At 38.0% G+C, this 25,757-nt stretch overlaps 1 protein-coding gene across 1 annotated transcript; it reads left to right on the top strand.

The window, feature by feature from the left end:
- The first annotated feature begins 23,551 nt into the window (after positions 1-23,551).
- On the top strand, positions 23,552-24,676 carry LOC132666597 (olfactory receptor 2B8-like). Its single transcript, XM_060614604.3, has one exon. It carries the CDS (start codon positions 23,633-23,635, stop codon positions 24,590-24,592), a length of 960 nt encoding a protein of 319 aa, XP_060470587.2. The 5' UTR covers positions 23,552-23,632; the 3' UTR covers positions 24,593-24,676.
- The last annotated feature ends 1,081 nt before the right edge of the window (positions 24,677-25,757 follow it).

The raw sequence follows: 25,757 nt of genomic DNA, 5'->3' as shown, positions 1-25,757 counted from the left end.
AGATAATGTAAATTTTTATTGGTTCAGATAATGTAAATTTTAAGCTCTGATGGACAATTGTAATGGGCTATTGTATAGTTTTCTTTTTTGAACATCAAACAAAATGTCCAAATGTGAATTATAATATAAAAATTTATTGATAAAACTAGTAATCTGTATCTCTACCACTAGAGTATATAAAAGAGAACTCTGTTTGATTTAATGTCATTAAATGTCTTTTAATGTGGCTAGTTCTTTACTGGGGAATTTTCTTTGTGTCAATAATAGCAGCAGTGCATACTGAAGAATTTAAATCAGTAACTTTATGTTTAATCTTTTAAAATACAATTATTTTAATTTTGATTCCACTAAGGAACAAAATCACATGAATATCAAATAGAACAGTAATTTCCAACCCTGTCTAAACAAAAAAAAAATTTTTGGAGATATTTTCAAATAAAGAGATTCCTTGATGCAGTCACTATGGAAAATAGGATGGAAGTTCCTCAAAAAATTAAAAAAGAAAACAACAACCATACGATCCAGCAATTCCACTTTCGTGCATTTATCCAAAGTACATGAAAATGCTCACTCATTCACTGCAGCACTATTCACAACAGTCAAGTCATAGAAGCAAACTAAGTGTCCATTGATGGAGGAATGGATAAAGACACTGGTGCATAGACACAATGGAATACGTCAGTCCTAGAGAGGTGAGCACGGTGCCTACAGTCCATAATGCTACACTGCATACTTGAAAACTGCTGAGAGAGTAGGTCTTTAGAGTTCTCATCACAAGAAAAATACATAAAATACATTCTGTACAGAGATCTCTGTAATACTATTGGAAAAAATTCATAATCATCGACAGAGCCCTCCAAGTATTTGACTGTGGGTCTTGTTTGAGACTTGTATTTATCCTAGCATTAATTCTAAGCGGTCATATAATAACTAAACATTTACGATATTGGTTATGCCTTTAATATGTCACAATTCTTATGGAGTCTGACATGAGACTTTTAAATTATAAATGCTTGAAATGAAAAAAAAAAGTGCCCAGGCACTGCCCCAAGTCCCACGTGGGGTAAGTTTCCCGAGCGGAGAACCACTGGTCTAACCTGTGGCTGGTGTGAGCCTGAATCCCACTCTGTCCTTCCAGATTTTTATTCTCAAATTCTGCCATTTCCTTCTAAGAGTCAAATTTATCCCTTTGATTCAAATTTCTCTGTATTGCCACCTATCTTCTACCACTTATTTTTTCTCAGATCCAGAAATTGATTTATTTTATTACAAAAATTATTTGACCTCCTGTACTATTGACTCCATTATTTACAGTCTCCTAAAGTCTGGTTATTCATACTTTTATGTCTTTCTTGATTTTATACAGGTTTTCTACCACTCACTTATACTTTGGCTTTCGTCCATACAATGACTCACTCCTGGCACACTTCCAGTCAGAATTTTGAGCCACATGAAGCCGTGTTATTTCATAGCTGTATTCTCAGTGACTAACCCCAGGTTTAGGCACAGAGACTGGCAATACATAAAAGCCACAGTAACAGTAAATCTGTGTTCCTCACCCTTTGCCTTTATTAAACTCTGAAAGAGAAGTTTCTTCTTAAAATTACAAGCACAAACTTTCAAAAAAGCAATCTGGCTTCTCTCATGTACCATATATTAAAAATATCATCTTAAAGACAAAGTGGCCCTAATTTTTTTTAATGTTTCTTTATTTTTGAGAGAGTGAAACAGAGCAGGAGCCGGGGAGCGGCAGAGAGAGAGGGGGACACAGAATCCAAATCAAGCTCCAGGCTTTGAGCTGTCAGCACAGAGCCTGACATGGGCTCAAACCCACGAACTGGGAGATCATGACCTAAGCCAAAGTCTGAAACTTAATGGACTGAGCCACCCAGGCACCCACCAAAGTGGCCCTAATTTCTAAAACCAGTGTCTTTTCTCAATTATCTTAGCCACTTGGGTTTACCTTTGCCCTGCAAAAACAGTAACCAAAACTTAACTTCTAAAATAACTCTACTCTCCTCCAAGATAGTACAACCCCTTTTCTTACCATTATCACTTTATCACTCTCTTTACCTCTTCCCTTCACTTCGTCTTCTCATCCATTTCTCCTTCCCTCCACCTGTGTTCACACCATCTTCTGCTTCTCTCCTGTTTCATGGATCTTCACTCCTGAGGTTTCACTTTCTCACTGGGGACTGATGATCGGCCGTGGGTCTCTGCTTGCCCAGCTCCCCCCAGCAGCAGATTCCACAGCCATACACAGGTTCACGTCATCACCAGGAGCAAATGTACAGCTAATGTCACGCATCATGGTTCTAACTGAGATCTTCATTTTCACTCTCCAACAAATCCACTGCCCCTTTCACTGTGGCACACACTTAGTTTATTAGACGTATGATCCCTAAAGTGCACCTAGTAGGCTCTTAATACATGCTTGTTAACACAGAAGGTGGCGTACAGACACAGGAGTAGAGAGGTAAAACCATTTCCACTTAACAGATAGTGACCTAGAGATTATTAGATGTCCTACATGGTAGAGAAAACTAGAACTAAAAGGTTATATGCAAATTATTTTGATGTTGAGGAACTTCTAGTAATACTACCCAAGACAACCTAATTTCTCGCCCACTTACCCTAATTCAGTTGAGTAAACTTTTCAGTGCTGGTAATTCAGGCAAGAAAAACTTAGAAGAGAAACTTTCTTTTTCTGAAGTACAAGATGAATATTCTTCTTTATAACTAAATAGAGCAGATATATCCCTAGACTATCTCCACTTTTGCCCAATTATCACCGTGACTTTTGTGCTGGCGGAAGGAGGCTGTGCTGCCTCTCACCACCCCATTCACTGGCCCGATTAATGAGGCACGTTCATGTCCTCCTATGGAAAATAACCCAGCAAGGAGACACAGCTGTGCTATGAATGATAACTAAGTAGTTTTCCCCTAAGAGCAATGGTGTAACACCTGGGGATACTGAATCTCTCCTAAGCAATTTGTATTGATAATTGCTCAGAAACACAAAGTCAAAACAAAAACAATTCTCCCTGAAGGGAAGTTATCAGTGTCCAAAGTCAGCTACTTTTCTTAATTTTAGACTGAGATTAAAATCATCATTACTATTACTTGTATTATATATCAGGCTAGTATGAGTGAAAATAATTATAAGAGTTTTGTATTGTGCTTTGTTATACACAATCTGCAATACAATATAGTTCAATATACAATATACAACACATTTTTGTATATTACGTCTTAGTGATCCTTAAGGCCTTGAGTGGACATTATTACTCTTTTTATGTGGCTGTAAATTGCGTATCATACAAGTCTTGTGACAAGCACAGGATGACGAATAATAAACAAAACAGTGTGGTCTGCATCTTCTGAATCTACAATTTTTTTTTAATTGAACATATCTTCTTATAAATGATCTAAAGTTTTGAAATAAATTTAGCTGGCAAATACATTTATAATTTCAGCATGGAACATAAGTTAATGCCCCCTCAGCAATCTACCAAAAGAGTAAGAGGAGAAAGAAACGTAATGGGTATAAAAGTAACATGGAGGGATGCCTGGGTGGCTTAGTTGGTTAAGCATCCAAGTTCAGCTCAGGTCATCTCATAGTTTGTGGGTTCAAGCCCCACATCAGGCTCTGTGCTGACGGCTCAGAGCCTGGAGCCTGCTTTGGATTCTGTGCTTCTCTCTTCCCCTCCCTGCTCATGCTCTCTCTCAAAAATAAATAAAAGTTAAAAAAAATTTTAACTAAATCACAGCAGTAATGACTTGATAGATGTAAACCTAGAAACATAGCTTAGAATTTAGAAATGTTGCCTCTTGATGCCTCTTGCACTGTTGGTGGGAATGCAAACTGGTGCAGCCGCTCTGGGGAAGAGTATGGAGGTTCCTCAAAAAGTTAAAAATAGAACCTCCCTAGGATCCAGCAATTGCACTACTAGGTATTCATACAAAAGGATAGAAAAATGCTGATTCATAGGGGCACCTGCACCCCAATGTTTATAGCAGCACTATCAATAGTCAAAATATGGAAAGAGCCCAAATGTCCATCGGCTGATGAATGGATAAAAAAATGTGGTATACACATATATGCACACACACACACACACACACACACACACACACACACACACATACACAATGGAATATTACTCAGTGATCAAAAAGAGTGAAATCTTGCCATTTGCAATGATGTGGATGAAGCTAGAGAGTATAATGCTAAGTGAAATAAGTCAGTCAGAGAAAGACAAATGCCATACAATTTCACTCATGTGGAATTTAAGAAACACGACAGATGAGTATATAGGAAGGGAGAAAAGAGAGAGGGAAATAAACCAAGACAGACTCTTAATGACAGATAACAGAGTTGATGGAGGGTGGGGGATGGGCTAGATGGGTGATGAGTATTAAGGAGGACACTTGTTGGGATGAGCACTGGGTGTCGTAGGTAAGTGACGAATTACTGTATTCTACTCCTGAATCCAATATTGCACAATACGTTAACCAAAATTTAAATAAAAGTTTGAAAATAAAAGGAAAAATAAATGTTGTGATTCATGTTATATAATGTAACCCCTTGTAACTACCACTAGACATGGGTTACAAAAAATATTTTGGCTAGTTTCCCTTGCTGGGAGATTTATTTTATAGGAACATAGAGCATCAGTTCACTAATGATCTTGGAGATTGATCATCAATGACAGCAAACATTTCAATGTTCTTATGGTTGAATAAAATGTCTTTCCTGTTCCCCTCTTAGAAAGAGACCCAAAACTAATAAGGAGAATAGAAGCACAATAATCTAAAATATACTTGAAAACCAGAATCATTAAATAACGGTCCCAGACACGAGAAGGACCAAAGCAAGGGCTTAAGATAGAGTATGTCCATCACTTCTGAGCTCAAAATGGACTGAAAAAGCCAGCTTCCTCCAAACAAGTGGCTGGCTTGAAGAAAAGACAGCCTCTTGTTTCAACAACAGGAATGGGGAATGAAGGCTGGCAATGTTAATCGTCCTGCATCTCTGTGTGGAGTCTCAGAAAAGCAGAAATAGGAGTCATGGAGATAACTTACTTTTGATTCTACAGAGTAAATTGCATAAAAAAATTAGGAGCCTGACTCTACAACAAGATAAACAGAGGCTTCCTTTTTTGTTATATTTTGAATTTTTAAATTCAGCATATCAATTTCTTAAAAAAAAACTTGCTGAGATTTTCATTATAAATTAGTATAAAAATCATGGACATCTTAATATCGAGTTTTCCAATAATGAGTATGGTAGGTCTTACCTTTTAGCCTTTGTCACTTTCCCTCCCCATCCTTTGTGGTCGTCAGTGTAGGGGTCTGTGGTTGGTCGAAAGGCAGTCCCCCAAGAACGCTCACTGAGAATCTGCGAATGTGATCTTGGAGAGGGTGTCTTAGTGCTCCAGGGCTGCCATAAGAAAACACCACACACTGGATGGTTTAGACAATGGGATGAACCCTACTTAATCATGGTCTATCACCCCCTTTAATCTGCAGTAATGTATTTATTGATGTATAGTTGACACACAATGTGATGTTGGCTTCAGGCATACAACATAGGATTCAACAATTCTACACATGCAATGCTCACCATGGCAAGTTAATCACTGTCTGTCACCATACAACATTATTACAATTTTATTCACTATGTTCTCTATGCTTCACTTTTCATTCCTGTGACTTATTTATTTTATAACTGGAAGTTTGTGCCTTTAATATTCTTCACCTATTTTTCCCACCCCCGTCCCTACTCTTTTGGCAATTACCAGTTTGTTCTCTGTATTTATGAGTCTGTTTCTGGTGGTAATGTTGTTGGTTCATTTGCTTTGTTTTGTTGTGTCTAGATTCCACATGTGAGTGAAATCATATGGTATTTGTCTTTCTCTGACTGACATATTTCACTTTGTATACACCTTCTAGGCCCATCCATGTTGTCATTAATGGCAAGATCTCATCTGTGTTTATAGCTGAGTAATATTACATTGTGTATCTATACCACATTTTTATCCACTCAGTCTGTTAATATTTTGATGAGGATTTTGGCATTTGTGTTCATGAAAGACGCTGGTCTGTAATTTTCTTTTCATTGTATGTCACTGTCATGTTCTTCTATCAGGATTCTATTGACCTCACTAAATGAGTTAGCAAGCACTGTCTCTCTATATTTTTAAACAGCTTATTTGAGATTGGTATTATTTCCTTTATAATGTTTGGTGGGATTTACTGATGAAATCGTCTGGGCTTGGAGGTTTCTTTGAGAAAGTTCATGGTGGACGCTGTGATGATGCCCCTTGAGGAACAAAGGACTTATTTCTTCAGCGTCTGAGGATGTTTTCAGCTGTTATGTCTCATAACAAGGGCTGCCCCACCAAGGGCTGCCTTAGCTGAAAACCTGCCTTCTCAGGGCCACATGCTCCTAGTGACTGGTTGGCTGGGGATAAAGCCCCTGCCCACCTGAGCCATCTCCGGAGAGTTCTGCAGACCAAGACTGTCTCCAGAACCTTCTGCAAGGCCACTAAGGCCCCCTTTGACTCTGAGTCCTGGCTGTACTTCTTGCTGTCCCCAATCCCGCTTCCTTCCTTTCTGTTCCATGGACATTAACCCCAAGGGCACTCTCTTCACAACCTGTAGCTCGTGTTCTCGTCTCATTGGCTTCCTGGAAAATCCAAACAGAGCAAGATACTGGATAACAATTTCATTCCTTAGTATACACAGGGCCATTTAAACCTTGCTATTTCTTCTTAGGTGAATTCTGATAGTATTATTTTTAATGTTTTTTGTTTGTTTGTTTAGAGAGAGCACAAGCAGGGGATGGGCAGAGAGGAAGATATATATCTAGATATAGATAGATAGATAGATAGATAGAGATATATTTCAATTAGTTCAAGTTGATGGACAGTGGTTTTCAGATACATTTTATACCATTATGATTTTTTGTCTAGTTCTATTCATTATTGAGAGAGATGTGTTGATATCTCCACCTGTGTTTGCACATTTTTCTATTTGCCCTTTAACATGTCCAACTTTTGCTTCGTGAATTTGAGGCTCTGTTATCAGTTGCACACTCATTTATGACTATTGTGGATTCATGTTTTGGTAATTTAATCTCTGTGTAATGTCCCACATGTAGGACTTCTTGTCTTGAGATCTACTTTGTTTGATGTCAATATCAGGCCAGCTTTCTGTCTTGTGTTTGCCAACACTTTTACTTTCCATTTATCTGTGATTTTATATTTAATGTGCATTTCTCTGAAAACAGGATATAGATGGGTCTGGTCATTTATTAAACATAACAATCTCTTCCTTTAGTTTGGGGTGATTTTCCATTTTAATATAAAGTAACTTACAGTGTGATTGGGTTTGAGCCTACAGTTTTATTGTTTTCTCTTTGCCCTGTCTATTCTGCTTTTGTTCAGTTCATCCTTTGCTGCCTTCTTTAACATTTCTTCTCCTTTACTAACTTCTTAAACTACTCTGTATCTTTTTTTTGAAGTTGTTTTAGTAGTTAAAAGACATTTTAATCTATCAGAGGACATCATCAAACAATTTTTTTCTAACCAGAAACAACGTAAGAAACCTACAGCAATAAATTCCATCTGTCCTGCTCCTTGCTGGCCCCTTACTGTCATTCAATACCAGCTGAACACTACACAACACACTCCCATTATTTTTGTTTTAAAAAATCATCTTTGAGTCTGGAAGGCTTATTGAACTCTTCTTGTGGTGGTCTTCTCCTGCGGATGAATTTTTAATTTTAAAATATCTGAGACACCCTCAAATTCCCTTCATTTTGAAGAATATGTTCACTGAATATAATACTGTAGGTCGATAGCTTTTTCTAGCATCTGAAAGACGACATTTTATTATCAGTGTTTCTCATGGTAAAGTCACTCATCGTCATTATGACTACTACCCTCTACTCAGTGTTTACTTTTGCCTGGTTTCTTCTAGGTTTTTTTTTTTTTTAATTTTTTTTTAATGTTTATTTATTTTTGAGACAGAGAGAGACAGAGCATGAATGGGGTAGGGTCAGAGAGAGGGAGACACAGAATCTGAAACAGGCTCCAGGCTCTGAGCTGTCACCACAGAGCCCGACACGGGGCTCCAACTCACGCGAGATCACGCGAGATCCTGACCTGAGCCGAAGTCGGCCGCTTAACCGACTGAGCCACCCAGGCACCCCTCTTCTAGGCTTTTCTAATTGCCTTTGGTTTACCATCAATATAGTGGCTACATGTGATTTTATTTGTATTCATCTTGCTTTGGGTTTGGTGAGTTTTGTTTTTTTCTTCAGTTTGTGGTGCTATTGTTCATCAATTTTGTAAAAGTCCAAGATAATGGACTAAATCAAACAATCTCTCCAGCTCTTTACTTCTCTTGGCACATTTGGGGCTTCAATTATTTATATGCTGGAAGAGTTAGTACCCTATGGAATATGTATGCTCTGCTTTATGTTTTTTGATATTGCATTTTTCATATCTAACATTTTCACTTGCTTCTTTTGCATAATGCTCATCTCTCTGCTGAAGCTTCTCATTTGTTCATGGTCTTCCTTTACCACAAAAATTTTGAATGTAATCATTATAGTTTTTTAAAAGCCCCTGTCTGATCATTCTAATGGCAAGGACATCTGTGGGTGTGCCTCTTTTGGGTGGTTCCCCTGATTACTTTTCTTGCTTGCTAATGTGACTTATAATTTGAAACTTTATTTTATGCTGGGCATTATGTCAGCTTGGGATACTATCACAAAATACTACATAATGGGTGGCTTAAACAACAAACATTTATTTCTTGAGGTTTTGGGCACTGGGAAGTCGAAGATCAGGGTCCTGGCAGATTCAGTGCCTGCCTCCTGGCTTGGGGCGGCTGTCTTCTGCTGTGTCCTCACATGGCAGAGAGAGGGGGCTGTAGACTTCGCTTCTTACAAGGACACTAATGCCATCATGGGGCTTCACCCTCAGGACCTTATCTAAAGCTAATGACCCCCCTACACACACACACACACACACACACACACACACACACACACACTTCCTAATACAATCCCTTTGGGGGTTAGATTTTAGTTAACAGCCAATTAACAGGCCCAGAGGTCATTGGATGAAAAAAAACCTCAGTCTCCTTGAGGAAAGACTAGAGACATTACCATAATTATGTATACAACTCTACCTTTAGCCTTGGCATTTTACAGGGTACAACGGGAAAAGGGAAACATATTCATCGAATATAGACTATTGCAGAAAGAAAGGTAAGAGGTAAGAGGTGCCCCCTCTCCACCACTTCTAAATAATAAACTGAAGCTCCAGGGCAATCACAGACATTGCTACCATTAAAGGTTGGAAAATTCAGACAGTAATTCCTATCACATTAGCATTCAATCCACCTTTTCCATTTCTTACAGCTTCCTTCAGTTTGTTTTTCATCAATATCTTAATGTTTTTCCATGCACAGAACTTTCATCTCTTTGGTTGAATTTATTCCTAAATATTTTACTGTTTGTGGGGCTGTTGTAAGTGGGATTGCTCTGTTAATTTCTCTCTCAGATAGTTCTTGTTAGTGTTGAGAAATATAGCTGATTTCTGCATGTTGACTTTGTATTCTGCAACTTTGCTGAATTCATTTATTAGTGCTAACAGATTTTTTATGGAGTCTTTAGTGTATACTATATATATATATATATATATATATATATATATATACACACACACATATGTATATATATATGTGTGTATATATATGTGTGTGTATATATATATCTGCATATATATATATATATGCAGATATATATATATCTGCAAACAGAGACAATTTCACTTCTTCCTTTCCTGTTTTGAATCCTTTTATTTATTTTTCTTGCCTAATTGCTCTGGCTAATACTTTACATACTATGTTGAATACAAGTGGTGAGAGAGGTACCCTTGTCTTGTTTCTGTTCTTAAAGGAAACACTTTTAGCTTTCATCACAGAGTACGAGGTTAGCTGTAGGCTTGGCATATATGGTCTTCATTACGATGAGGTATGTCTCTCCATATCTAACTGGATGAGAGTTTTTAATCATGAAAGGATGTCAAATTTTGCTAAATGCTTTTTCTGTACCTAATGAGATGAACAGAGGAATTTTAGCCTCCATCCTGTTACTGTGGTGCACCACCTCTATGGATTTGTGTGTTGCTGAAGCATCCTTGCGCCGCACAGATAAATCCCATTTGACCATTGATCCCATTTGATCCTTTTACAGCAGCTTCCCTTAATCTGTGGTTTTGCCTTGTGCAGTTTCACTTACCTGTAGGCAGCCATGGTGTGAAAGCAGGTGATCTTCCTCTGATGTATATCGTCAGAAGGTCAGTAGTAGCCTAATGCTACATCACAGAGCCTGTGTCCTTCACCTCCTTCATCTCATGTCGTGGGCATTTTATCATCTCACTGCATCACAAAGAGAAGGGTGAGTACAGCACAATAAGATATACTGAGAGAGAAGGATCACATTCACATAACTTTAGTTACAGTATATTATTATTATTGTTCTATGTTATTATTACTCATTATTGTTAATCTCCTACTGTGCCTAATTTATAAAATGACTTTATCATAGGTATGTATCAGAAAAACATAGTATATATAGGATTTCATCCTATCTGGGATTCCAGGCATCTCCTGGGGGTCTTGGAACGTATCTCCTGTATATAGGGGGATACTGTTAGAATTTTGAAATCACTAATTAATTTGATATTGTTCATAGGTTCATAGTTTCCCATAATTCACATTGGCTTCATTACTACAGTGCTTTTATTTTCTTCTTTCTCTTCTTTTTTTTTATATGAAATTTATTGTCAAATTGGTTTCCATACAACACCCAGGCTCATCCCAACAGGTGCCCTCCTAAATGCACATCACACACTTTCCCCTCCCTCCCACCCCCCATCAACCCTCAGTTTGTTCTCGGTTTTTAAGAGTCTCTTATGGTTTGCCTCCCTCCCTCTCTTTATTTTTCCCCCCTCCCCTCCACATGGTCTTCTGTTAAGTTTATCAGGACACACACAAGAGTGAAAACATATGGTATCTGTCTTTCTCTGTATGACTTATCTCACTTAGCATAACACTCTCCAGTTCCATCCACGTTGCTACAAAAGGCCGTATTTCATTCTTTCTCATTGCTAAGTAGTATTCCATTGTATATGTAAACCACAACTTCTTTATCCATTCATCAGTTGATGGACATTTAGGCTCTTTCCATAATTTGGCTATTGTTGAAAGTGCTGCTATAAACATTGGGGTACAAATGCCTCTATGCATCAGCACTCCTGTATCCCTTGGATAAATTCCTAGAAGTGCTATTCCTGGGTCATAGAGTACATCTATTTTTAATTTTTGAGGAACATCCACACTGTTTTCCAGAGCAGCTGCACCAGTTTGCATTCCCACCAACAGTGCAGGAGGGTTCCCATTTCTCCACATCCTCTCCAGCATCTATAGTCTCCTGATTTGTTCATTTTAGCCACTCTGACTGGCGTGAGGTGGTATCTGAGTATGGTTTTGATTTGTATTTCCCTGATGAAGAGTGATGTTGAGCATCTTTTCATGTGCCTGTTGGCCATCTGGAAGTCTTCATTAGAGAAGTGTCTATTCATGTCTTCTACCCATTTCTTCACTGGATTATTTGTTTTCAGATGTGGAGTTTGGTGAGCTCTTTATAGATTTTGGATACTAGCCCTTTGTCCAGTATGTCATTTGCAAATATCTTTTCCCATTCCATCGGTTGCCTTTTAGTTTTGTTGATTGTTTCCTTTGCAGTGCAGAAGCTTTGTATCTTCATGCGGTCACAGCAGTTCATTTTTGTCTTTAATTCTCTTGCCTTTGGAGATGTGCCAAGTAAGAAATTGCTGCGGCTGAGGTCATAGAGGATTTTTCCTGCTTTCTCCTCTAGAGTTTTTATGGTTTCCTGTCACACATTCAGGTCCTTTTTCCATTTTGAGTTTATTTTTTGTGAATGGTGTAACAAAGTGGTCTAGTTTCACTCCTCTGCATGTTGCTGTCCAGTTCTCCCAGCACCATTTGTTAAAGAGACTGTCTTCTTTCCCTTGGATGTTCTTTCCTGCTTTGTCAAAGATTAGTTGGCCATACTTTTGTGGGTCCAATTCTGGAGTCTCTATTTTATTCCATTGGTCTATGTGTCTGTTTTTGTGCCAATACCATGCTGTCTTGATGATTACAGCTTTGTAATAGAGGCTAAAGTCTGGATTGTGATGCCTCCCGCTTTGGTCTTCTTCACTATTACTTTGGCTATTCAGGGTCTATTGTGGTTTCATACAAATTTTAGGATTGCTTGTTCTAGCTTTGAGAAGAATGCTGGTGCAATTCTGATTGGGATTGCATTGAATATGTAGATTGATTTGGGTAGTATTGACATTTTAACAATATTTCTTCTTCTAACCCATGAGCACAGAATGTTTTTTCCATTTCTTTGTATCTTCTTCAATTTCCTTCATAAACTTTCTATAGTTTTCTGCATACAGATCTTTTACATCTTTGGTTAGGTTTATTTCTAGGTATTTTATGCTTCTTGGTGCAATTGTGAATGGGATCAGTTTCTTTATTTGTCTTTCTGTTGCTTCATTATTAGCGTATAAGAATGCAACTGATTTCTGTACATTGATTTTGTATCCTGCGACTTTGCTGAACTCATGTATCAGTTCTAGCAGACTTTTGATGGAGTCCATCGGGTTTCCCTTGTAGAATATCATGTCATCTGCAAAAAGTGAAAGCTTGACTTCATCTTTGCCAATTTGGATGCCTTTGATTTCCTTTTGTTGTCTGATTGCTGATGCTAGAACTTCAAATGCTATGTTAAACAAGAGCAATGAGAGTGGACATCCCTGTCGAGTTCCTGATCTCAGAGGGAAGTTCTGAGTTTTTCCCCATTGAGGATGATATTAGCTGTGGGCTTTTGATAAATAGTTTTTATGATGTTTAAGTATGTTCCTTCTATCCCGACTTTCTTGAGGGTTTTTATTAAGAAAGGATGCTGAATTTTGTCAAGTGCTTTTTCTGCATTGATTGAAAGGATCACATGGTTCTTATCTTTTCTTTTATTAATGTGATGCATCACATTGATTGATTTGTGAATGTTGAACCAGCCCTGCAGCCCAGGAATGAATCTCACCTGATCATGGTGAATAATTCTTTTTACATGCTGTTGAATTCGATTTGCTAGTATCTTGTTGATAATTTTTGCATCCATATTCATCATGGATATTGGCCTGTAGTTCTCTTTTTTTGCTGGGTCTCTGTCTGGTTTGGGAATCAAAGTAATGCTGGCTTCATAGAATGAGTCTTGAAGTTTTCCTTCCCTTTCTATTTTTTGGAACAGCTTGAGAAGGATAGGTATTATCTCTGCTTTAAATGTCTGGTAGAATTCCCCAGGGAAGCCATCTGTTACTGGACTCTTATTTGTTGGGAGATTTTTGATAACTGATTCAATTTCTTCACTGGTTATGGGTCTGTTCAAGTTTTCTCTTTCTTCCTGTTTGAGTTTTGGAAGTGTGTGGTTGCTTAGGAATTTGTCCATTTCTTCCAGGTTGTCCAGTTTGTTGGCATATAATTTTTCATAGTATTCCCTGATAATTGCTTGTATTTCTGAGGGATTGGATGTAATAATTCCATTTTCATTCATGATTTTATCTATATGGGTCATCTCCCTTTTCTTTTTGAGAAGCCTGGCTAGAGGTTTATCAATTTTGTTTATTTTTTCAAAAAACCAACTCTTGGTTTCATTGATCTGCTTTACAGTTTTTGTAGATTCTATATTATTTATTTCTTCTCTGATCTTGATTTTTTCTCTTCTTCTGCTGGGTTTGTGGTGTCTTTGCTGTTCTGCTTCTACTTCATTTAGGTGTGCTGTTAGATTTTGTATTTGGGATTTTTCTTGTTTCTGGAGATAGGCCTGGATTGTAATGTATTTTCCTCTCAGGACTGCCTTCGCTGCATCCCAAAGCGTTTGGATTGTTGCATTTTCATTTCCTTCCATATATTTTTTAATTTCTTCTCTAATTGTCTGGTTGACCCATGCACTCTTTAGTAGGGTGTTCTTTAACCTCCATGCTTTTGGACGTTTTCCAGATTTTTTCCTGTGGTTGATTTCAAGCTTCATAGCATTGTGGTCTGAAAGTGTGCATAGTATGACCTCAATTCTTTTATACTTATGAAGGGCTGTTTTGTGACCCAGTATGTGATCTATCTTGGAGAATGTTCCATGTGCGCTCAAGAAAAAAGTATAATCTGTTGCTTTGGGATGCAGAGTTCTAAATATATCTGTCAAGTCCATCTGATCCAATGTATCATTCAGGGCCCTTGTTTCTTTATTGATCCTGTGTCTAGATGATCTATCCATTATTGTAAATGGGGTATTAAAGTCCCCTGCAATTACCACATTCTTATCAATAAGGTTGCTTATGTTTGTGATTGTTTTATATAGTTGGGGGCTCCCGTATTTGGCGCATAGACATTTATAATTATTAGCTCTTCCTGATGGATAGACCCTGTAATTATGATATAATCCCCTTCTTCATCCCTTGTTACAGCCTTTAAATTAAAGTCTAGTTTGTCTGATATAAGTATGGCTACCCCAGGTTTTTTTTTTTTTAATTCCAGTAGCATGATAGATAGTTCTCCATCCCCTCACTTTCAATCTGAAGGTGTCCTCTGGTCTAAAATGAGTCTCTTGCAGACAGCAAATGGATGTGTCTTGTTTTTTTATCCATTCTGATACCCTATGTCTTTTGGTTGGAGCATTTAGTCCATTTACATTCAGTGTTATTTTTGAAAGAATAGGGTCTAGAGTCATCGTGTATCTGTAGGTTTCATGCTTATAGTGATGTCTCTGGTATTTTGTGGTCCTTGCAACATTTCACTCACAGAATCCCCCTTGGGATCTCTTGTAGGGCTGGTTTAGTGGTGATGAATTCCTTCAGTTTTTGTTTGTTTGGAAAAATCTCTATCTCTCCTTCTATTCTGAATGACAGACTTGCTAGATAAAGGATTCTTGGCTGCATATTTTTTTTCTGTTCATCACACTGAAAATTTCCTGCCATTCCTTTCTGGCCTGCCAAGTTTCAGTAGATAGGTCTGCTATTACCCTTATGTGTCTACCTTTGTATGTTAGGGACCATTTATCCCTAGCTGCTTTCAAAATTCTCTCTTTATCCTTGTATTTTGCCAGTTTCACTATGATATGTCATGCAGAAGATTGATTCAAGTTATGTCTTAAGGGAGTTCTCTGTGTCTCTTGGATTTCAATGCCTTTTTCCTTCCTCAGATCAGGGAAGTTCTCAGCTATGATTTGTTCAAATACACTTTCAGCCCCTTTCTCTCTCTTCTTCTGGAATTCTTATGCTATGGATATTATTCCATTTGATTGCATCACTTAGTTCTCTAAATTCTCCCCTCATACTCCTGGATTTTTTTTATCTCTCTTTTTCTCAGCTTCCTATTTTTCCATAATTTTATCTTCTAATTCACCTATTCTCCCCTCTGCCTCTTGAATCTGTGCTGTAGTCACCTCCATTTTATTTTGCACCTCATTTATAGCATTTTAAAATTCCTCATGACTATTTTTTAGTCCTTTGATCTCTGTAGCAATAGATTCTCTTCTGTCCTCTCTGCTTTTTTCAAGCCCAGCGATTAATTTTATGACTATTATTCTAAATTCTTGTTCCATTATATTTCTTAAATCAGTTTTAATCAATTCGTTAGCTGTCCCTACTTCCTAGAGTTTATTTTGAGGAGAATTCTTCCGTTTCATCGCTTTGGGTAGTCCCTGTGGTAGCTCCAAACTGCAGGGCACTTCCCCTGGGCTGTCCAGAATAACTTGTGTTGGTGGGCGGAGCCACAGTTAGACCCAATGTCTGCCCCCAGCCCACCACTGGGGCAACATTCAGACTGGTGTGTACCTTATCTTCCCCTCTCCCAGGGGCAGAACTCACTGTGGAGTGGTTGGCCCCTATCTGGGCTGCTTGCACACTGCCAGTCTTGTGGTACTGCTTCAATGGGATCTGGCCAGGGCGTATTAGAGGGGTGGATCTGCAAGGTGCACCGGGGCGGGGCGGGGGTGGGGGCGGGGGCGGGGGTGGGGGGGAGGTGGGGAGAGGCAGGCTTAGGCTTAGCTTGCTTTGCCATGGGTGGTCCCCTGCAGGAGCTGCCCTGCAGCACTGGGAGGGAGGCAGTCCCATGAGAGGGATGGATCCACAGAAGCACAGCGTTGGGCATTTGTGCAGTGCAAGCAAGTTGAGTGGCAGGAACTGGTTCCCACTGGAATTTCGGCTGGGGTATGGGAGGGGGAGATGACGCTTGCCAGTGCCTTTGTTCCCCTGCCAAGCTCTGTCTTTCCAGGACTCAACCACTCTCTGTCCCAGCGTCCTCTTGCCCTCCTCGCTCTCCGAGAGCAGAGCTGTTGACTTTTAACATTCCAAATGTTAAGTATCGCTGGCTGTGGGAACTCACGAAGTCTACCCCTCCACTTTTTGCAAGCCAGACTCGGGGGCTCTACCTTGCTGGGCAGGCTGCCCCTCCACCACCCCGGGTCCCTCCCACCAGTCCGTGTAGTGCATACCACCTCTCTGCCCTTCCCACCCTCTTCCCTGGACCTCTTGTCTAAGCTTGGTTCCAGAGAGTCCATTCTGCTGGTCTTCTGGCAGTTTTCTGGGTTATTTAGGCAGATGTGGGTGTAATCTAAGCGATCAGCAGGACACGGTGAGCCCAGCGTCCTCCTATGCTGCCATCTTCCTCTCTTTTTCTTTCTTTCTTCTTTCTTTCTCCTTTCCTGACTGGTTTTTTCATATGATCTGTCTTACAGCATATAGATTTTTTTTCTTCTGCTTGATCATTTCTGCTATTTTTTCATTTCATTAATTGTAATACTCAGCTTCAGCAATTTTATTTGGTTCTTTTTTATGATTTCTGTCTCTGTTGAATCTCTCATTTTGTTCATGTATTTTTTCCAATTTCATTGTATTGTTTAACTCTGTTCTCTTGTAGCTCACTGAGCTTCCTTAAAACAATTATTGTGAATACTCTGTCAGGCAGTTCATATATCTCCACTTCTTTGAGGTTGGTCACTGGAAAATTATTGTTCTCCTTTGGTGGTGTCACGATCCTTTGATGTTTCCTACTGCTTAAAGTCTGGTGTTTCTGTCTTTGCATTTGAAGAAGCAGTCACTTCCTCCAGTCCTTACTCACTGGCTTTGAGAGAGAGAGACCTTCATTGGTCAATCTAGCCAGGTATTATGAGGCTCTCAGAACATTTCTGTGGATGCTTCCACTCTTTACTTCCTGTTCTCCCTTGGCAGGTACACAATTCTTAAGATTGTATGTCTTCTTTTTGTGGTCAATCCCACAAAAGCATGCTGAGTGCTGATAACCTCCTGTTTGTTTTCCCTGGGCTGGTGCCCTGAAATGCTCATGTTTGTGAACCTTCTCTCAAATCAACAGAGTCAGGCTGGCTTTCTGTGCTTCCTTGCTAGCCATCTGCAAAGGTCACACTCATCATCCATGGGAGTGTGATCTGGGAGTTGGCCATGGGGTGTGCAAGGGCTGTGCTTGAGGTATATAGAGCATTAGGGATACCCAGGGGTCAGTTTGGGGGCTCTGCAGATGAGGAAAGATGAATACTGAAATATACACACATGACATAAATGATGTTTGGGATTTGTTCAAAAATAAGTATTGACGTGGTTAAGGGTTATAAATTAGACAAATTGGGCCATCTATTGATACTTGTTAGAAGCTCTCTGATGGATACATCAGATCTATTCTGATTATTCTCTTATATTTGCTTATCTTTAAAAATTCCCAGTAAAAGTTAAGACAACTCTATTAAAAGAGTGAAAATATTAGTTACAGAATTGGAGAAAATATTTCTAGTGAATTTATTTTGTAAGTACATGTATCTAGAATATATAAAGAGCTCCTAGAAATCAGTAAGACAAAGATAAAATCTTATAGAAAAAAATGGATAAAAGAACAGACATTTTACAAAAGAGGGTATATAAATGGCTAATTTGAAAAGTTGTTCATCCTTTCAGTCATTTGGGAAATGAAAATTAAATCATAATAAGATACCCCTTTCATGCCAAATAGAAAGGATACTGTTTTCAAAAGCTGATGTTACCAATTGAAGAGGCTATGAATGGTAGAAATGAATGTTTATAAATGCTGGTGGGAGAATAAATTATCTTGACTACTTCAGAAACTGGTCAGCAGTTTGTACTAAAAATAAATAATCTCAATACCATCTAGGCCAGAAATTTTACTCCTAGGTATATACCCAAAGAAATGTATAAATTTGTTCACTGAAAGACATGTACAACTGGATATATCCATATTGTAATACCTACCAATACAACTTTCCAAATATAGTAAGAATAAATAGATTGTATCATATTCAAAAATATAGAAGCATACAGCAATATGAATCAATGAACTAATGGTACATGTAAAAACATAGGTGAATCTTGCAAACACCATGCTGAGATACAAAATAGTATATACCAGATGAATTCAATTATGTAAATTTCAAAACAAAGCAAATATGACTTATAATTTCAATAATAAAATCATGTTGGAGGGGATAGTGACTTGGATGAGCCACACAGGGAACTTTTGACTTGGTAGATATATTCTCTCCTGCCTCTTTGTGTGCTTACAGGAGTATTTATACTCTTAAAATTCATTGATCAAAATTCATTGAGCTACACTTAGGAGTTTTACATTTTTCTGCATGTATAATTCAATGGGAAAAATGTAACAAGAAAGGTCAAATCACCCATGACAACCAAAAAAATTCCTTTTATATTGTTGCCAAAGGGCCAACCCCCTAATATATAAAGAGCTCCCCAAAATCAAGAAGAAAAATATTTACAAGCTAATAGTGAAATGGGCAGCAGCATCTTCAAGTATGGGCAGATATTTCACAAATGGTTAAATGGCCTTTAAATATATAAAAAGAATATCAGTCTCATTCAAAATAAAAAATGCAAAATAAAATGGCAATAAGATACCATTTCTCAACTATCAGTTTGAAAAAGAAATCCAACTAACTAAAAATAAATGAATAAAAATAAACACACATATCTTTAAAAAAATAAAATAGAGTATTTACAGCCCAGAAAAGAAAGAAAGAAAGAGAAACAAAATCCCAAAAGTTGACAATATACTATATTGGTGAGGCTCTAGGGAGAAGTAAATGATGTATTTCATCTTAAGCTCTAGTGAAAAAATAACTCGCACAAAGTAAACATTAAATATTCACTTTAAGATTTACAAGTTAGGTATGTATAACTACTGAGAGGGACTATGGATTTAAAATTCAATCCAGAGAATATATTTTTTCCTACAATTCTCAGCCCTCAAGGAAGCATTGATTCCTTGTGGAAAAAAATAACTATTTCAATAAAATGACCCTAAGAAAGTTATAGTTGGATCTGAAATTTTCCTTGAAGCTGGAAAGTAGCTTAAGTGTTCATAAATATAGAGGTAGAAAAAAATCTGGGGAAGAGCTAACTCTGAAATGCAGGATTTATTCTATAGGAAGGAGAACCAAATGGCAGAATTCAGGAGGATTCATTTGCTTTGTAAACCACTTATGATACTACTTTTTAATATTTTCCCCATGGCCCAAACTCCTTTCTCCATGAGTTTTGCTTAATTGCAAATGGGAGATTGGTTCCCTAATGTCAAAATTTCTAGCCCCAATCCTATAGTCACATTTCCTGAGGATTAAAAGACAGAGAGACCCCAGGTACCCCTGTAATATTTCAAATGGTGGAGAAGACAAGGAGATTTCGGGGAGTGAAACATGACTTTGGACAATGCCACAAACCCAAGAGATAAGGGCACGAGGAACATCAGAGACACTTTCAGAGCACAAGGAGCCTCAGTTCTGAGAGAGGGAAATTACTTTTACTGGTTATGCTCTCCTTGACCTTAGAAACTGAAATTTTTCCTTACTGGAGGTCATTTCGACAACAATGGGTTTGTCTTAGGGAAACAGGCTACAGAGTACAGCAGAGGGGAGGGATGATCATGGCATGTGGATTAAAAATAATTTAGGAATAAAACTTATTTAGAGTAAAAGAAAAAGAATAGTGATATTCAAATATTTAAGTAACAAGAGTAAAGTAAGGTGCTGAGTTTAAGTTGGACAATTTTTTTTTTTTTAATTTTGGGATTGCTACTTATGGGAAGGTCTAACGACAGTAGTGGGAAATTATGCTGGGCAATTCTCTGGAAGCATGAGTGATCTCTTCCCCCAAAACAATGTAGACTTGGTAAGACATCTGCTTAGAGGTTTGGGAAATGACCTCAATAATCAAGTGGATGAACCCCTATTTACCAAGGAACCATATTACTGCATGTATGTGATTAGCAACCTGGAAATGATTACCAGTGGTTTAGGGACACTACAAACTCATTTTAGTGACACAATAGTCCAGGAAGTTTGCTGGCATGCACGGTATTATTACACCCATTAGGCATCATAAATGATACAAAGAGATACACTTTTTTTTCAGGACCATTTTAATCATGCCTCTTGGTCACCGCTCCTATTCTACTAAAGATAAGAAAAGAAAAAACATTTCACACTATTTGACACTAAGAAATTATGCACTTAAAAATATACTTTATACTAAGACAGCTTGAGGAAAATGCACTTCAAATGATTGTTGTGAGGTATTTATTTAATGTAATTTAGATGAATTAGGATGTAAACATATTTCTGAATACATCTTCATGATTCTTAGTCTTTGAAATCTGTCTCTTGTATTATTATAAAAGTTCTTTTTAACAATTATTGTTTCCAGGAAATGTCATTAAAATCAAAATTTTCCTTTTCCTTCCTTTCTTCCTTCCTCCCTGTCTCTCCTTCTCTTTCTTTCTTTCAAAAAGAGTAGTGAATAATATCCTTTGAAGGTGTGGACATTACAACTGGCTCAGACTAAATTTTGAATTGGGTGAAACTGGGCTTTGGAGACTTCATTTCTATTTTCACTGCCTTTCTTCCTTCAGGTCAACTTGTCTGGGTCTCAAAACTTCTCTGCACCATCGGAAGGTAGGACCCCGCCCCATACTCAGAAGCTTTTATAGGCTATGCGATAACTTCTCTTTTCCCTCCTATCAAACAAATCACAATATGAGTGGTGAATGATGTATCTATGGGAACAGTGTACATTTTATCAGGATAATAATTTAACCCAAAGTACCTAAACTTTCATTATTCCTTCCTGCCTATAAAATAATTCTGCATATTTGTACTATGGATATGATTAATTATAAATAAATTGATGACCAAAGTATTTTAGTGGTCATGGGGAGATACGTGCCACAATAAAAACAATTAGGATTTAAATCCTTTATTCTATCCACCTCTGTGCTGTTTTACATCAACTCATTGAATCTCCCTAACAACCCTCATATGAAAATTACCTGAGTCAATTGTTCAAGGACAGTAAACTAATAGTATAAAAACAGAATATATGCGGCCTCTACTCTCAGTGACTGCCTCTTTGAATGATTTAATCAATACTCTGGAGTGAGAACATTTAAAGCACAAAATCAGTAGATTGTATAGCAGTGAAAAAATTAATAACAAGCACCAGGAGTTCTAACATATACAATAGCAAGACCATGGCATATAGCTCGGCAAGGACTATTCAGTATAACCAGAACAAAGTAGGATTACACAGGGCTGCTCCTTGGGCCAGGTGCCTTGTTTAACATCCAGTGTTTACTGGCTAATTGTAAAAAGAACGCCTAATCACTGAATAAAATTTGGAAATGCAGAACACAATTATATAATGAAAACTATTAATAATCCCAAAGTCACAGATAATCTAAATTATCATTCTTGTAGTGTTTTCCAATGCTTTTGTATGCTTACATTTACATATATTTCAGCAATATTTGGAAAATATTTCATATTTTATATTATTCCTGCCCATACACTAAGACATTGTAAGCATCATGAATAGGTATTACATATTTAAAATTAATTTTATTGACTATGTAATAATCTAATCAATGGATACATGATCTTTGACATTTCTCTGTTCTGAAACATCAAGCTTATTTTTTCTAATTTTCCCATTATGTACATATAGCAATGATGTTTATCCTAGCATGTAAATATTTTTGTGCATTTAGTCATACATCTAGAATGTTTTCTTAAGGAGGGGCTCCTGGGTGGCTCATTTGGTTAAGCGTCCGATTTTGGCACAGGTCATGATCTCATGGTTTGTGGGTTCGAGCCCTGTTGTCAGGCTCTGTGCTGACAGCTCAGAGCCTGGAGCCTGCTTCAGATTCTGTGTCTCCCTCTCTCTCCCCCTCCCCTGTTTGCACTCTCTTTCTCTCAAGAATAAATAAATATTAAAAAATTTTAAAAAAAAGAAGTTACCCTCTCTAAAAATTAAAGTGTTTATAAAAGCCCTTCACTCACGGAATCACTTCTTGACTGACAATTATTATCTTAATAGTAATACTTATATTTATGTGCTGCATTGTACGTTGCTCAAAGTTTGAGTACAACATTCCTGAATTATATATTTGCTTGATACATAAGGAAAATGAAGCACATGCCCAGCATGTGTGTGTGTATGTGCAAGGTCATATATTTGGTAATTATCACATCCAGGACTCACACTGGAGAATCTATATAATGTTCTTCACAGCTCTGTCCATTGTGTAATCACAGTTTCCAGAAAACAGAAGATTATATTATACTGAAGCTTTATTACAGGACAGCCTGTTTTGAAAATCTTTGTACTTGGAGGTGTGGCTTAATGGAAGGAACAGTGAGGCCATCAATGAATACCACACTTTTTTTAGTTCATGATATTTGATACAAATATAAAAGTGCTTTTGACATAAGTAAACTAAGTGAAAATGTTTGTGCTATTAGTCCTAGCTGTGTTAACTCCTACTAATTACCCTTTGGCTAAATATCATGATAAATTAATTCCATGAGTGCATTACCTTGGGTCCTTGGGGTTTTAGCCATATTGACTTAATTACCAGGAGAAGAAAGGAGAATTTACCTTCACTGATAGTGACTTTCAAGGGTGGTAATTTTACATGCTATAATAGAAATCCATTAAAAATCAGCAAGAAAAATGAATTGAAAGGAATTAAGTTAGAAAAAATTGAGTAAATTAGACATTTATTGAAGCTCCAATGTTTCGGTTTCTCCCAATCCTAACAGATATGATACCTTCTTTCTGTAACAAATAATTAGTAATGCCTCTTTACTATCTTGATCTTTGCAATACTCCCACTTAGCAAACTAAATGAAGATCAAGGATTAAAACATGGTTGTTAAAAAAAAACAAAAACAAAACAAAACATGGTTAAGATACAGATATGTAATTGTTAATTCTCATTATTCTTGCTGAAGTTATAAAACGCAGTATGTTAATTATTTTCTCTGTTTCACATCCCCTGCCCAGCTTCTGTGTTGCTTGTAAGTCCACAAGCCAGCATCAGGTTCTAACCACAGGATCACAAAGCTCCCAGGATTCTGACTGTGTTGTTTCTGGCAAGTAGTGTTCCAGAAATGGGAAGATTCAACAACACCTTTTCTCACCCCGATGGCTTTGTTCTGGTGGGCTTCTCTGAATGGCCCAGACTAGAAATGGTTCTTTTTGTGGCTGTCTCCACCTTCTACATAATGACCCTCCTCGGAAATTCAGCCATCATTTTCTTGTCACACCTTGATCCCAGACTCCACACACCCATGTATTTCTTTCTGGCTAATCTCTCTTTCTTGGACCTCTGCTACACTACCTCCACTGTTCCGCAGATGCTGGTCAACATACAGAGCCACCGCAGAAACATCAGCTACACGGGATGCATAGCTCAGCTTTTCGTCTTCCTTGGCTTAGGATCCACTGAATGCATACTTCTCTCAATAATGGCCTTTGATCGTTATGTCGCTATCTGCCGGCCTCTCCATTACATAGTTATCATGAACTCGAGGTTTTGCCAACAAATGGCAGCGGTGGCTTGGGGAACAGGTTTCAGTAACTCCTTGGTGCAAACAGTGTTAACTTTCTTGTTACCTCGCTGTGGTCAATATCGGGTAGAAAATTTCTTTTGTGAGGTACCTGCTATGCTTCAATTATCATGTGTTGATACACGGACCAACGAAGTCGAGATGTATGCAGCTGTGGTGATCATAAAAGTTATCCCTGTGGGATTAATTCTGTTCTCTTACATCAACATTGTCAGAGCAGTGGTTGGGATCCAATCTACTGAGGGTCGCAAGAAGGCCTTCAACACATGTGGGTCTCATCTGCTGGTGGTCGTTATGTTCTATGGCTCAGCTATCAGTGGTTATGCATATATGGTGCCCAAGAGCAATTCAGCCAAACTGAAGGGCAAGCTTCTTGCTCTCTTTTATGGACTTGTAACTCCAATGCTTAACCCTCTTATCTACACCTTGAGAAACAGGGATGTGAAGGGAGCAGTAAAGAAGCTACTGGGGAGAGAAGAGGAGGGGTGGAGCACGGCTTAGGAGAAGGTGGTTCCTTGCAATTCGTGTTCCTCACTCCCAGAATGCCTGCCATGGACACCATCACCACGGTCCCAATAACAGTGGCTGCCTGTTATTCCTATTACCTTTGTATTTCAGAGGAAATAAAATGCTGACTATTCTCCCCCTAAAATAATGAAAGAGCTCTAAAAATAGATAATGAATATTCACAGATTTTAGTAAAGTATTGCATTTGTCACCATGCTGTCTTTTCCAATGAAGTCTTAAAATTAATAACTAAGTAAGTTTTCTTATCACATGGCACACTAAAACTGATGATTAAGGGGCTAATCTTGAGACTTGTTTAAAAAACAGGAAGAGGACTGTCTGAAATAACTACATTATGCCACAAAATTAGAAGAATGCCCTTATACTCAAGAGGGAACTTCATTTCCTCCACCCATATTTTCTTGTGTTGTCAGTATAGCTGTTGTACCTCTGAACTCATTTTAGTCAATATTAGAATGCAGCATCCTCAGAGAGCCACGTCCATGCTATGAGCATTGACACAGTTCTGGAAAAAAAAGGCGTGGATGTATAGAGAGCTCTCTGCAAGACCTCTGCCTGTTTGTTCATTTATCCGACCCTTCTAGCAGCCTCTTTTAGCATATTTTAAAAATTCAACATGTTCTCATATGGAAGTTTTTCCTCATGGCCAATATACAGACAACATGTATATCTCTCAGCAATGGCTTTTGATCTGAAAACACTTGTTTCCCAATCAGTATAAATTTTATTTTTGGTGCTCAATCATGTTTATCAGCATTCTCAGCAGGCAAAATAGAAAAATAGACATTTTTCTCCAAAATGAAAAGCAAGAAAGCATAGAAGTTCTGCACACAGAATAGATATCCCCAATGCCATGTGTTTAAGGTTTTTTTTTTTTTTAATTCTGGTTAGCTAACGTACAGTGTAATAGTTCCAGGTGTAGAATCTAGTGATAGAACACTTCCATACATCACCCAGTGCCCATCACGACACATGCCCTCCTTAATCCCCATCACCTGTTTCCCCCATCCCCCACCCAAAGTTCCCTCTGGTCACCGGAAGTTTGTTCTCTATAGTTGAGAGTCTGTTTCTTGGTTTGCCTCTCTCTCCCCAGTTCCGGTTTCATAGATTCTACATTTTATGTAACCATTGCTGGATG

The sequence above is a fragment of the Panthera onca genome, chromosome B2, assembly GCF_046562875.1.
Source record: "Panthera onca isolate mPanOnc1 chromosome B2, mPanOnc1 haplotype 2, whole genome shotgun sequence".
Lineage (NCBI taxonomy): Eukaryota > Metazoa > Chordata > Mammalia > Carnivora > Felidae > Panthera > Panthera onca.
Note: the sequence above shows the minus strand (reverse complement) of the source record. Positions and strands in the feature narration are given on the sequence as shown.